The sequence below is a fragment of the Symphalangus syndactylus genome, chromosome 11 (assembly GCF_028878055.3).
Source record: "Symphalangus syndactylus isolate Jambi chromosome 11, NHGRI_mSymSyn1-v2.1_pri, whole genome shotgun sequence".
In the NCBI taxonomy this organism is placed as follows: Eukaryota; Metazoa; Chordata; class Mammalia; order Primates; family Hylobatidae; genus Symphalangus; species Symphalangus syndactylus.
Window position 1 is genome coordinate 106,767,635 of NC_072433.2, and position 15,319 is coordinate 106,782,953.

Below are 15,319 nucleotides of genomic sequence, written 5' to 3' on the forward strand. Positions count from 1 at the left end.
TACCCAGTGAATAACAGACCCTTTAATGCTTTTTTTTTCTCGTCTCTTTCTCACCGTCTTACTCCTCTGTTGAATACCCCCTACCCCATTTTTCACATTTAAGTACTTGAACTAGGATGCTTATTACTGGGTTTGAATCTGGGAAAAACTATATGAAGACATTTTCTTGAGGAAACACAGTTGTCAAGTTGCTTTCTATTATTCTGTTAATATCTATTAAATAATCTTTTAATAGATTGTTTTTTGTTTTTCTGTTTCTTATATGAGAGGCTAGACCATGCATTGATTTCACTAAGAGTAACATGCTTAGTGAGGTTTGTTTTGACATTTAAAATGGAATTATTACTTTTATTGACAATTTAGGGGTTTAATGGGCATTTTCACAGAACAAAAAAGAGACAGTCCCAAGACAATGGAGTATAAAAGTGTAGCACACAGGTTAATACTCTTCACCCTCATCCTCTCCTTCAGCCCTATCTGCTCCAACCTCCTCACAATCCTTTTCAAGGGCAGCCATTTCCTCACGGGCTTCAGAAAACTCTTCTTCCTCCATCCCCTCACCCATGTACCAGTGAAAAAAGGCATGCTTTGCATACATCAGGTCAAACTTTTGGTCCGGATGAGCCCAGACCTCAGTGACAGCTGTGTTGTTGTTCAATATGCACATAAGTTTCTGTACTTTGGCTAGGTCTCCACTAGGCACCACAGTGGGAGGCTGGTAGTTAATACCAACCCTGAAGCCAGTGGGGCACTAATCCACAAACTGGATAGTACACTTGGTCTTGATGGTGGCAGTGGCAGCATTGACATCTTTGGGAACCATGTCACCATGGTATGACAGACAGCAAGCCATGTATTTACCATGGTGAGGGTCACATTTCACTACCTGGATGGATGGCTCAAAGCAAGCACTGGTGATCTTGCTAAAGTTACCTTTATGGTTAACTTACATTTCCCTATACACATTATTTACTTACAGTATTGTTTAAATAATTATACAGTGTAAGGATGATATAAAAAGCATAATGGCTCTATTAAATTTATAATTAAATGCATTCACTTTAAGCATATAAGAGTAGGTGATATGGTTTGGCTCTGTGTCCCCACCCAAATCTCATCTCAAAATTATAATCCTCACATGTCAAGGGAGAGCCCTGGTAGGAAGTGATGGGATCCTAGGGATAGTTTCCCCCATGCTGTCCTATGATAGTGAGTGAGTTCTCATGAGATCTGATGGTTTTAAAAGTGGCCATTTCCCCTGCTCCCTCTCTCTCCTGCCACTGTGGGAAGATGTGCTTTTGCTTCCCCTTTCCCCACCATGATTGTGTAAGTTTCCTGAGGCCTCTCCAGCCACGTGGAACTGAGAGTCAATTAAACCTCCTTCCTTGACAAATTACCAGTCTTGGGCAGTTCTTTACAGCAGTGTAAAAACGGACTAATACAGTAGGCATCACTTATGTGAAATGGTAAGGGGTAAATAACCTAAGATAAACAGTTCCAATGTCATTTAATTCCAATATCATGTACAGTCATGGAGTCTTGCTGAATTCAATTGTCTGCACACAGTAGTGATCGGTGACATAGGAATACTAGATTAAATTGATAGCTATTAACCAAGTTTAGAAGAATGGATATGGGAGGGCAATTGGCTGTCAGTTCATATTCTTTTACTACTTTATTATTGAAAAAGCAAAGTAAAAAGTGCGACTCTCTACATTTCTCACTTTGTTCTCTTATTTGAGGAATAAAAGGAGTGAAAATGGAAGCAAAGTATAAGTTCTTTCTTAGTAAAAAGCAGATTATATTCTCAATACAACTTTAATTAGAAGGCTATACCTGCATAACTTATAGGAGTAGCTTGATTTTGAATTTGGAGCCCATCTCTAGGCGGCGAATGAATAGAGACCAATAGGAAGGGACTGAAGGGGACAGGAAGGTTAAGGGCTCAGCTGGAAACCATATATAATCACAGATCAATATCTTACAACTGCTTCCTTATCATAAATATAAAAGCGAGGCCAGAAGCACCCCACATTTATAGTACATGTTGATAACATATTATCATCATGACACCTATTTTTCATTCCTTCTGAGGTTTCATGTCTTCCCAGGTTTACTTTTCTAGTTTCAGGCATTGACTGCACATTTGATTCTGGGGAGCTGTTCCATCTGTGTGTCACGTTGGCAAGAGGTAAAAAGTCTCTCACTAGTGTTGCCTACTCACAGGATGGTTCTGCCTTCCAAATACACCTGGAACCATACATTTAGTGTTTTGTGTTTGCCTATCAGGATGGTTTGCAAATGATATCAGTGGTTGTATCTTCAAAATAGCAGTTTTCAAACTTTTATTTTCCCAGCAATTGAAAAATTTTTTCAGATAGAATATTCTGTAGAAGTCCAAAACAGAATTATATATGAAAACACTGATTCAACAGATAGGTAGCTGAAAATGGTAACAGCCTGCTGTATACTCTCACTGCATTCATTATTTATCCAGAAACATGAAAGAGATGGTAAGAAATTTTCATTTCAAAATTTAATCACCAACAATATATAACTGCTGCTTGTATGTCTTATTATAAACATCAAAGTCAGAAAGGTGGCACATAAAACTTGTAATATGTACTAAAATTCATAATTCAACAAAATTGAGACATGACCTGCTAGAAATTAAATTCTTATCGAAAAATCCACTATTACATGATAATACTGTGTACCAAGCAGATGAGTCTGAATCTCACTTGGTGTAAATATGGGAGGGTCATGTTATTGCATGACTGGGTTACTGATATGGGAAAAACGAGTTATCATATAAATCTTATAGAAATACAGTTTACTATGATAAGCTCAAATCATGTGCACTTAGCAAATCATATCAACAGATATCAGGCTGGGGGATATTCAAGGATCATGGATTCTCTATTCTCCTTGGTTCTCCCTGTACAAAATTCTATCTGGTTCAAAAAACCCAGAGTAGAGCCTCTTCTAACCCTTTATAATTCAAATTTGTCACCCTGAAACTCCCGCACGATTCCCTAACATGATCGCAAAATCCCATTAACCAACCCTTGTGGTAACTTAGTCGCGGTGTTTTTTTTAACTTCACCACTGCGTCATCTTGCTACACTGCCACAGATTATGTAATAATGACCAGGTGGTGCGCATGCCCACTAGGGGCTGGCCTAGCATATAGGCCTCAATAAAGTCATTCACATATGTGGTGACTTGCTTGTACATCTGAAGAATGAGAGTAAATCAGGCACTGACTTTAAAAAAAGAAAAAGACCAGGGCTAATCTATATTTTTACTAAGAAATACTTGACAGAAGGTCATTTATACACACAGATTTTTATAGAAGCTTTTTTTTTTTTTTGAGATGGAGTCTCATCCTGTCCTCCAGGCTAGAGTACAGTGGCATGATGTAGGCTCACTACTACCTCCACCTCTTGGGTTCAAACGATTCTTGTGCACCAGCCTCCTGAGTAGCTGGGACTACAGGCGCCTGCTACAGTGCCTGGCTAATTTTTGTATTTTTAGTAGAGATGGGGTTTCACCATGTTGCTCAGGCTGGTCTTGAACTCCTGAGCTCAAGCAATCTGCCCTCCTCAGCCTACCAAAGTGTTGGGATTACAGGCGTGAGCCACCATGCCTGGCCTATAGAAGCTTTATACTGAGATTTGCACACAAGAATGGGTTAACTAGGCAATACCTTGAAAGGATGTTCACCAAAATGGGTTAAAATGTCTATAATACATATGAGTTACTAATTTCTGGTATATTCCCAAAGTGTTAAAATATATTCAAATAAAAAATTTGAGTGAAATTATTTGTATGAAACATGTTGAACTATGCAGAATTTTAGAGCTTCTAGAAACATAGCTTGAAAATATATCCTAAAATGAGGTCCCTGACTTTGGGTGGCTGTTTGCAGATTGAATTTGGATTATTGCCATTTTACAAATGAAGAAAGAAAAAACAAACATCTCCCCCGAAAAAAAAAAAAGTCAAAGGAATTTCAGTTGACACAGGCATGATTACTCAGGAACTCAGTGGCAGAAATGAAAAGTGGAACTGAGGTCTTCTGTGCTGAAGTCCAGGAATCAAATGAACTAAACTTCCAGTAAGTCGAGCCTAGCACTGAAGTTACAGATTAGAGCTGCATTATTGTAATTTGGTGTAAAAATAATTCATTTCACTCAACTGGGAACTATTAATTGTTTAAAAATAATACTAAGATATAATTTCCTATTACTTTGACTTTTTTCCTAATCCATGTCTCATGGCTTGGGAATGATAAACAATTGAAATGTAAAGCTATGTGTAGAAATAATCATTAGACTATGAAGACAGAACCAGTACTGGTAGAAATTGTAAGCCACTCTCTCTGGCTGTAAAGTTATCCATAATAATCTTCTTAATAGTTTTTGAGCCATCAGATAGATTGTAAAGGGTTTGTAAAAAACCAAGTGTCATTTGCTTTTCCTTAATAAATGCTAAAGTAGATTCCCAATAGATGATCATTTTAATTGACCATCATTTAAAGAAATCCTTTTCCTCAAAGTAAAATTTAGAACAATCTACTCTAGACTGAAGGTTTGGGTGGTTATTTGCATCTAATCTCATTCTCATGGGAAATTTTGAGCCACCCCCTCTCCCTATCATGGGGATTTAAGGGGTGGCTCAGGCAAGGTGCTCACCTTGGAAATGCATGACAAGGTTTTGGTAGTGGAGGAAGGCATGGGGTGAGTATTCATTAAAGCCATTTAATTTGCTCACTCAAAGGATAAGTTGAGAGGATGGAAAAGGATCTAGAAATGGAAGACAAAGTCAAGAGTAGAATTGAGACAATGTGAAAGCAGGTGGACACGGAGCGTAAAAGGGTCTCTTACATTTATTGATTTTCAAGCATGTGATTTTATTAGTTTTGGAAGGTAGGTATAAGCATATGTTTATGTATGTGCAGTCATTCTTTTCCTTTTACTGAGGATCCTTGATATAATGTAGGGATTAGGGTCACTGATAGTTAGTGGGTATAAAAATCAACAAAGGAACAGATCTCATAAACGAGTTCAATTAAAGAACATTAATAACAAATAATCACGTGAGAAGATAGGGCATGTTTAGGCCATTGCATACAAACAGAGGATACATTTTTAAAAATTTTAAGTTCCAGAATCCATGTGCAGGATGTGCAGGTTTGTTACATAAGTAAACTTGTGCCATGGTGGTTTGCTGCACCTATCAACCCATTGCCTAGGTATTAAGCCCTGCATGCATTACCTCTTTATCCTGATGCTCTCCGTTCCCCCACCCTCCCAACAGGCCCCAGTGTGTGTTGTTCCCCTCCCTGTGTCCATGTGTTCTTGCTGTTCAGCTCCCACTTATAAATGAGAACATGCGGTGTTTGGTTTTCTGTACCTGTGTTAGTTTGCTGAGGATAATGGCTTCCAGCTCCATCCATGCCCCTGCAAAGGACATGATCTTGTTCCTTTTTATGGCTGCATAGTATTCCATGGTATATATGTACCACATTTTCTTTATCTGTTCTATCATTGATGGGCATTTGAGCTGGTTCCATGTCTCTGCTATTGTGAATAGTGCTGCAATGAACATAGGCATGCATGTATCTTTATAATAGAATGATTTATATTCCAAAGGAAACATTTTATATGAAAAATATACTATCCCTATAGTATGTATTTGTACCCAGTGGGATAATTCTGGGAGTAAGACAGTGTAATGCAGTTTGTTGGGTTGTTGCAGAGCTTCTAATGTTCTGCTCCTAAACCTGACTTTCTTTCTTCATTCTTCTTTTTGACAAGAATACTTACAGACTTGGCGGAGTAGAAACAATGACAGAACATATATTCTTAGTAGATAAACAGGTTATTAAAGTACCTTTTGATGGGACAGGGCCAAAAAGTGTCACGAATAACCAAGTGTTCATTTTATTCCAGGGAGGGTGTTGGGTAAATGACTCTGATTTGGGGCCAGGTGTTAACAACCTGAGCTAGTGTCAAAGGCGACTTGCTGTGTCACTTTGGAAAGCATGTGTTGACGACCATTGTTGCTGTTTCTGATGGCAGTCTTTCTCATCATTTGCCACAGCTGAGAAGGCAGGCATCTCCCACAAAGTTGTTTAGATGACAGACGCTTCTTGCATGGACGCTCTGAGTTAACTACTTTTATAGAGATTCCTTTCCAGCTCAAGCTGGGATTACAGAAACCATTCAGCAAATGAACATTGACTGAACCAGCTGCTCCATATATAACATATTGAGGCTCTTCAACTTGTTTGAAGTCTGGTACAATTTATCTGCACAGGTGCTGCAGGTGGAAAGCTATTAAATTTTCATTTATGTTGGCATTTCACAGGCATTCAAGCTTTCCAGAGCTGGAACAGGCTGCCATCTTAAATGATAGGATTTATAGAAAGTTCAAATCTTATGGAGAGAAAAGGGAACATGTAGGCAATGACCTTGTTGGCTCATAATATCTCCTTGATTTCTGAACTTATTCAGTATTTTGTCCTTCCTGCCTTCCAGATGCTGTTGTGCCAGATTCATTAACTGACTAACCCTGCTTTTAATTTTAATGACAAACATTTCTAACATCCAAATAATAAACTCTGGTCTCACTAGTGACTGCTGACTTTAATCACTGGTCATCTGCTAGTCAGCTCTAGCTTAAAGACTTGCCTGAAGTTAGTGTTCTGTGGTGCTATATGAAAAAAACTGATTAAAAATGGCCCAAAAGACTAGATTAACATATGAATGGATTAGTATTTTCAACCAAACACAGATGAAAGAGACACAAATAGGATAAATACATCCTATTCTGGAGCAGGGCATGTCTAGAGTGAGTAGAAAAGAGAGAAAAATATGAAAATTGGTTAGCCCTTACACTAGAAGCTGGGAGTAAAGTGACATATTAAAAATTCCTTTAAGTTTTCTTAAGAAATGATTTTATCCTTGAGTCTGAATGTTAAACACAATGGAACCCACTGGACTCTTGATTATATGGTGGGAGTCCTATACTTGCTTTATAAGGTGGCTACATACATTGGGTCTTTTGATCCAGTCTGAGTTACTGTATTAGAAAGAACATTAAGATAGTGGTTACATGTCATAGGGGATTTACAATATTACAGTGCACTGTGCTATGATACTTCTCTTCTTTTATTCTCTCACCATTCTCCTCCTTCTCCTTAGAACATACAGAAGAAGGCAGAAATTTTCTAAACTCCTTTTATCTTTAAATATTTACCATGTGCCTGGCCCTCTGCTAAGCATATAGTCTTCATCATCTCACTAAATGCCCCCAGCAAACAACAGAGTTAAGCATTATTGGCACCATTTTACAGAAAGAAAACTGAGGCTCAGAGAGTAAAGAAACTCATGCAAGTTTCTGTAACTAGTAAGTGATAACAGCTGAGGCTCAAATCCATGTCTCACTGCAGAAGCCTTTTTACTCCCACCTGACTGATACGCATCAACTTTAAATCAATGTTTTTTAAAAAAAATTTAGAGAAAAAGAGACCAAGTCTTTGACTTGAGTTAAAAAGGAATTCCATAAATCTGAATCTCAAAATACCTTTAAGTTAATGATATAAGAAACAATATGAAGAAGGGAAGGCATTCTCAGGGATTGGAATAGTTGCTATTCCCATAGCCTTGTGCCTGTTTCATCAAATATGAATTGATTATGATTCAATAATAAAAGACCCCTGAGCCCTAAAGCTGAAGAATGTAAAGACATCTTTTGAGACTTGACAGTTAGTGAATGTTTGATTCTTCACCATTGCTATGTATTAAGGGCAAATATAGATCTAATTACAGAATGTAATTTTATTCCTCTCAGTATTCTAGACAGAAAGTGCATTAAGCGGCAGTGACGTCTACTCAAGAGAAATGTGGCTGGAGAGTCACAGGCAGTGCCAGCAATTGCTCACCCAAGAAGCACTGTTCCTGTGGATTGATAGATGTCTTTGGGATCAAATGTGGCAGTTGTCTTGGAGGGCTTAGGAAGGTTGAATGCTGAGAAATGATGGCCCTATGGATGGTTGTTGTGAAATAGATCTTTGTTAGGCAGGCAGGCATTTGTTTAAGATCCCAAACACTGAAATGGTTGTCTTACCACATGGAACATGGCTTTTATGACAGGAATGTTCAGCAACTTGAGGTCAAGAGGAGTTTCAATAAAAAGAGGAAAAGCACATAGGTTAATTACATTTTGCTCACCTGGACAGGCGTTTGCCTCTGAAGCTCGGCATGTCTTTGGACACAGTACATCCTTCTGTCATGTACTTTAGGCATTGTGGGCAGGTGTTTGGTTGCTGCTATGCTGCCAGTGGATTAGGAGGACTGCTTGCTGATGGAGCTCACTGGCAGCTCCTTGTGCATCTTCTTACTGTTCTTACCCTCCAGGAGGTGTCATGCCTTCATCTTCCTCTACTGCTCACTTCAGGCACAGCAGGTGCTTTATCCCCTGGCACCACCGTGAACCTGGGAGCATAGCATCTGCCCATGAAGCTGATTGTGTCAAGCATTTAATATTTGTACACTTAAACCTTGCCAGAAGCTAAATGGGCACAACATTTTCTTAAAACTTATTCTTAACATTTGACAACTAATTTTTTTAAAGGTTTAACCAGCTTATTTTGTTGGTATTTTCTATTATTGTTTTATGAATTTTCTATTAATTCTCCATTCACACAAGTGCCAAAATTGATGTGCCCTTTATTTGTCCTTAATTTCATGTGACTCAGTATCTCTGGATATTTAAACTTCTTTAAGCATGTTTCATGATGGCAGTGGCCATTACAAACAGTTTTGAGGTTCTTAGAGCCCTCCAAAACAGGGAAGATGGAAAAAAATAAGAATCTTCACTTTTCTAGAGGAAGTGGGACCAGAACTTCCAGTATTCTAGAATGTGTAAAATAATTGCTGTTTAAAACCACAAGACTGTTTAAGCATCTATAGTGCAGTTTTGCTTGTTTCAGAAGGACATCATTTAGTTTCTCTGTATTACATACAATGTCTGACAAATAATCCCCCGTGCCTGTACATTCATCCTGTTAGGAGTTTAAAGACTTTATTCTCACAAATTATACAGGCTGACTTTTGTTTATGCTGTTATAATAAGGACTTTTGTTTATGCTGTTATGATAAGTAGCTTGGTTCCTGTTATAAGTAGCCTTGCAAATAATGTTCTGGAATTATCAGGTCCGCTAAAATCTTTTTGGCCTGGAATGTATTCATTGATCCTACTCACCTCATTGTGCTCAACTTAGCCCGTCTAAGCGTCCTTACTTGTTTCCACTGATTTCCCTCCAAGTCAGAGTCCCTATAACCAGTACTACTAAAGCAGGTACACTCAAAGTTCATTCACCCTGATGGATCATAGATTCCCATGTCTACCAAACACCGTGGGAATATACTGTGAAAAGAGAATATGTCAAGTTCTTCTGGCTGGCATCTCATGAGACTCTCTTGGCATATTGGCCAATATGCTTTTAAGATTCTCATAGTCTTTGTCTTTAGAAAAAACAGTTTTAAGTTGTGGAAAAAATAATATATAACATAAAAGTTACTATTTTATCTATTTTTTAAAAGTATACAGTTTAGCGACATTCACATTTAGAACATTCACATTGTTCTGCAACCATCACCACCATCCATCTCCAAAACATTTCTTATCTTGCAAAACTGAAACTGTGTACCCATTATATAATAACTCCACATTCCTCCCTTCTCCTAACCCCTGGAAACCACCATTTTACTATCTCTATGAATTTGACTGCTCGATATACCTCATATAAGTGGAATCATATAGCTTTTGTCATTTTGTGACCAGGTTATTTTACTTGGCATAATGTCTTCAAGGTTCACTCATGTTGTAACACGTATCGGAATTTCCTTCCTTTTTAAGGCTAAATAATATTCTATTTTATGTATATACTACATTTTGTTTATTCATCATCTGTTGATGGACACTTTAGTTGCTTCTACCTTTTGGCTATTGTGAATAATTCTGCTATGAACATGGTTATACAATATCTGTTCAAATTCTTGTTTTCAATCCCCTTAGGTATAGACCCAGAAGTGGAATTCCTGGATTATATGGTAATTCTATTTTTAGCTTTTGAGGAACTGCTATGCTGTTTTTCACAGTGCCTTCACTATTTTACGCTCCCACCATAAGTGCACAAGTGTTTCAGTTTCTCTATGTCCTTGCTAACATTTATTTTCTTTTTTTTTTTGATAATAGCCATTTGAATGGATGTGAAATGGTATTTCATTGTGGTTTTTAATTTGTATTTCTTTAATGATTAGTGATGTTGAGCACTTTTTCATGTGCTTATTGGCCATTTGTATGTCTTCTTTAGAAAAATGTCTATTCAACTCCTGTGCTCATTTTTAATTTGTTGTTTTTCTTGTTGTTGAGTTGAGTTGTAGGAGTGAGTTCTTTGTATTTTCTGAATATTAACCCCTTCTCATATATATATATAAAACCCTTATCAGCTATATACATATATATATAGTGTATACATATATATATATAGTGTATACATATATATATATAGTGTATACATATATATATATAGTGTGTGTATATATATATATATATATATATATATATATATATATATATTTGTTTTATTTTATTTTTGGGACAGGATCTTGCTCTGTTTTCCAAGCTTGGAGTCCAGTTGTGTGATCACAGCTCCCTCCAACCTTCAACTCCTGACCTCAAGTAATCTTCCCACCCTGGCCTCCCAAAGTGCCAAGACTGCAGGCATGACACACCATCCTAGCCTCAGATACGTATTTTCTTCCTTCCCATAGCTTATCTTCTTACTCTACTGATAGTGTCCTTGGTACATAAAAGTTTTAGATTTTGACATAATCCAATTTATCTACTTTGCTGCCTTTGCAGCCTTTATTGTTTTTTTAAATGTTGACTCTCTTCATAGTGTTTTTATCCTGGTGGAAAAATTTTGGTTACTTTGCTGTTTTCTTAAGCTTTATGTTACAGACCTTTAATTACCCTCGCTGCCTGAGATGCTTTTTATTCCTGTAGATTTTGACGTCCAGCCTGAATTGTAGCTCCTTATGGAGTGCCAGCAAGCAGGCAAATGGGGCCAAGGGACCTTACACGCCAAGTTGACTTCTATTTATGTTCTCCTCAAAACTGGAGTTCTATTCTAAACAGTAACACTTTATTTGGTTGGCTTGATAGCCTCAGGATTCCACCATCTTTTTAATCTATTTATTCACCATTCCCTGTGCTTATAATTTCAATTTGTGCAGTTTGTTTAATCCCTATTTGTGTCATCTGAAAAATTAATGAGCATACCTGATACCCTCATCTAGGTCAGGTTTTTTTTTTTTTTTTAATATTTTATTATTTAAACTTTTTCCACATCTTTCTCCCCTACTTAATGATTTCTTACCACGTTGTTTCATAAATAACCTTTTCAAATCTGTAATTTGAACTAACTGTTAGATAACTTCTGAATTAGACAAAATTACTCTTTTTTTCTCACTTATAACCCTTTCTGGCATATTTTGTGTACAGAATTAAGTGTTAACTAAAATTTTTATCCTTAGTAAACTAAAAGTTTAGTGGAACACTAAAAAGCAAGAAATCTGGAATAATAGTGGGCATTTATAGGTAAGAACAATTCACAATTTTAGAAACATATTTCCCCATATCACAGCCCTTAATTGGAAATGACCCAGATATTAAACGAGCATTAAAAATAACTTTAAGACTTCAATTTACGCAAAAAGTTTACCTAAGACATTTATCCCATTCACTGTACTTATTACTTTTAACAAAGGAGACATGACACATCAACTAATATATGTAAAACAAGCATGGGTTTGGTCTGGAAAGGCGGGACAACTCGAGGTGAGGAGTCTTGGGGGCTTTCAGATCACAGGCTGGAGACAAATGGTTGCATTCTTTTGAGTTTCCAATTAGCCTTTCCAAAGGAAGCAATCAGATATGAATTTATCTCAGGGAGACTTTGAATAGACTAGGAGGCAGACTTGCCCTAAGCAGCTCCTACCTTGAATTAACACTGACATTTAAAATATTTAGCAAATACAAACATAAAATTCAGACAAAATGTATGCTGACAATTCTGAAGGCATTTCTATTTTTATGCCACCAATAATTTTAAGGCTAGCTTATTTAGTAAAGTTTTACTTTAAGTCACGTGAACTTGAAAATTGCTTAGACTTACTTAATTTATAACTATTCTTTTACTTATAAGCCAATTTGGTAGACACAACATATAACAATAAGTGTACATACAAATAAACACATCTAGACATGTATACACACATAAACAAAGATCCAATAGCTTGACACCTTAGCCATGAGATAGCAATATAAGCTTGCTGGTTTTACTTTGCCCTAATAGATAATCCAAAGAAGGCTGTGAACCAAAATTTTGGGTAAAGCAGTCTCCACGGCTATTTGATTTTTAAATGCTAAAACCTCCCCAGACTCCAGGAGCACTAGGGCCAAACAGAACAAAAGGAGGGCATCACACATTAACCAGGCTTCCTGCTTACAACAGCAGCCCAAAAGCACATGCAATGCCATCTCACTTTCCCATTAGACAGTAAACTTCAGATTTTAAGCAAATTTGGGGCCAAGCAGCATTGCAACTGCGAGAGAAAATTCTAAGGAGGGTTTAATAATAGGCCTCAGAACCTCTGCCAAGAGCATCTCGTTTTGAGAGTTTGAGGTCCACAGAACCCACGGAGCATCCTCCTGTGGGGTCCAATCTTAGAGTTCCAGACATCTCTGACCTTAGGTGGGCACTACACGCAGGTTTCCCCTCCAAAGCATACTTTGAGGTTTATAAGAATAGGAAAGAGCCACTGTAAGACTCTTTCTCTGGGCTGGCTCGCCAAAATATGTTAACGGTGGAGGGTGTCCAGGTTCTTGGCATCTTGAACAAAGAATTGGACAAAACGCACAAACAAAGCAAGGAAGAAATGAAAGGATTTATTGAAAATGAAAGTACAGTCCACAGCATGGGAGTGGGCCCAAGCACAGGGGCTGTAAGGCCAGGTTTTTTTTTTTTTTAAATATATGTATTTTAAAGCAGCTAAACCCACTTTTCAAACAGAAGCTTAAGCGAAAACTCAGTACAGCTGATAAGAGCAGCAGCTTCTCTGTTTGGGGCAAAGGATAAAGAAGTTCAGACTCCTGCTTTCCTTCCTCCAGTTCCTAAAGCTTTTCTTCTGAACTGTGATAGAGGCTTACGGAGTCTACTCAGAAGAGAAAGACCTGCTGATAAGGTAGGAAATGGAACACAGTCATTCACTCCTTCTTTCCCAGCCCTACTTACATCAAAGCAATTCTGCTTTCATATGTTAATCGTATTTAGAAGTCTATGTAACGTTCAACTTAAACAACAGGGTTCTCCGTGTGAAATAGCTGTTCAAAGACCTGCAATCTAGTTCACAGGCCAAAACGTCAATCCATATAGAGCTGAGGACTTGTAAGCATGATACAGCTCTATGACACCTCAATGTGGATACTAACCCAGGAGAATAGCTCACATAGGGAAGATTCAAAACTCAGAGGAGGGTCACCTGGCAAAGAGACCAGTTACTAAGACACACAACTCTTAGTTTTGATTATAGAAATTGTAAACTGGAAGGGAACTCAGAGATCACCTAGCCCAGAAGCTGCAAATGATGTGTTGGTGTACATAGCATTTAAAAAATTAGTCACCAGCATTAAAAAATATCAGAAATTAGACATAGGGCTTTTTGGAACTGACATACAGGGTTGGTCCAGTGGGAGGGAGCTGGACAGAACTGCCACAGCTTGCAGAAATCATACAGATTATATAGCATTTTCACTTATCAGCCTTCCCTCAACTACGTCCACCTGAAAATCTTCATTTAATTCCAAACAGAGGGCCTTGATTACCTGTATGGCCTGTGTTCCCTGGGATGGGCAAGGGCCTCAGATGTTTCTTATATATAAGGAATTAATCTCCAGGTTGGTGATGCTCGAAAGTCTGAACTCACAATGCCCACCTATACATCTGTCATGCTTGGGCATTCTCAGAATAGGCTTAAGTTATCACTGTCAGGTTCTTCTATCATCTGCCATAAACCTTTTGTGCTTAACATAATACCCTTGAGATTCATCCATGTTATAACATGTGATCAAATTTCCTTCTTTTTAAAAATGGTGTAATATTTGCAATATGAACATCATCAAAGTATATAGTCACCAGACTATCCAAGGTCAATGCTAAAGAAAAACTCTTAAAAGCAGCTAGATAAAAAGGTCAGATCACGTACAATGGGAATCCCATCAGACTAACAGTAAATTTCTCAGCAGAAGCCTTATAAGCCAGGGGAGATTGGAGGCCTACTTTCAACAATATTAAAGAAAAGATTTCAACCAATAATTTTATATCTTGCCAAACTATGCTTCATCAGTGAAGGAGAAATAAAATCTTTTCCAGACAAGCACGTGTTAAGGGAATTTGTTACCAGTACACCAGCATTACAAGAGATCTTTAAGGGAGTTCTAAACATGGAATCAAAAGTACAGTACCTGCTACCACAAAAATATGCTTAAGTAAATAGTCCATAGATCCTATAAAGCAACCACCCAATAGAGAATATAAAGCAACCACCTAACAACTTTGCAATAGGATCAAACCTCACATATCCATATAAACCTTGAATGTAAATGGTCTAAATGCTCTACTTAAAAGGCTCAAAGTGGCAATTTAGATTAAAAACCAGGACCAATCTGTCTGCTATCTTCAAGAGACCCATCTCACTGACAACATTCATAGGCTCAAAGTAAAGCTGGAGAAAGATCTATCATTCAAACACAAAACAAAAAAAGAGACGAGGTTGCTATTCTTGTATCAGATAAATCATACTTTAAACCAACAACAGTAAAAAAGACAAGGACATTACATAATGATGCAGGGTTTAATTCAACAAGGAAATGACTATCTTAAATATGTACACAACCAACATTGGAGCACCCAGATTAATAAAACAAGTACTTCTAGACCTACAAAAGACTTACACTGCCACTCAATAATAATAGGAGACTTCAACACCCTACTGACAGTATTGAACAGATCATCAAGGCAGAAAACTAACAAAAAAATTCTAGACTTAAATTTGATGTTTGACCAATTGGACCTAAAAGACCTAATAGAATACTCCATTCATCAACCACAGAATCTACATTCTTCTCATCTGTGTGTGGTATATGCTCCAAGATTAAAACACACTGGCCAAAAGCAAGTCTC

The 15,319-nt window shown here is 37.5% G+C and overlaps 1 protein-coding gene across 1 annotated transcript; it reads right to left on the reverse strand.

Annotated features, from left to right (window-relative positions):
• Positions 1-417: 417 nt before the first annotated feature.
• LOC129492696 (tubulin alpha chain-like) lies at positions 418-8,272 on the reverse strand. Its single transcript, XM_055297895.2, is given in 3 exon segments — positions 418-919; positions 6,006-6,030; positions 8,241-8,272. Coding segments are annotated over 3 exon segments (537 nt in total). The 3' UTR covers positions 418-439.
• Between the last annotated feature and the right edge of the window lie 7,047 nt (positions 8,273-15,319).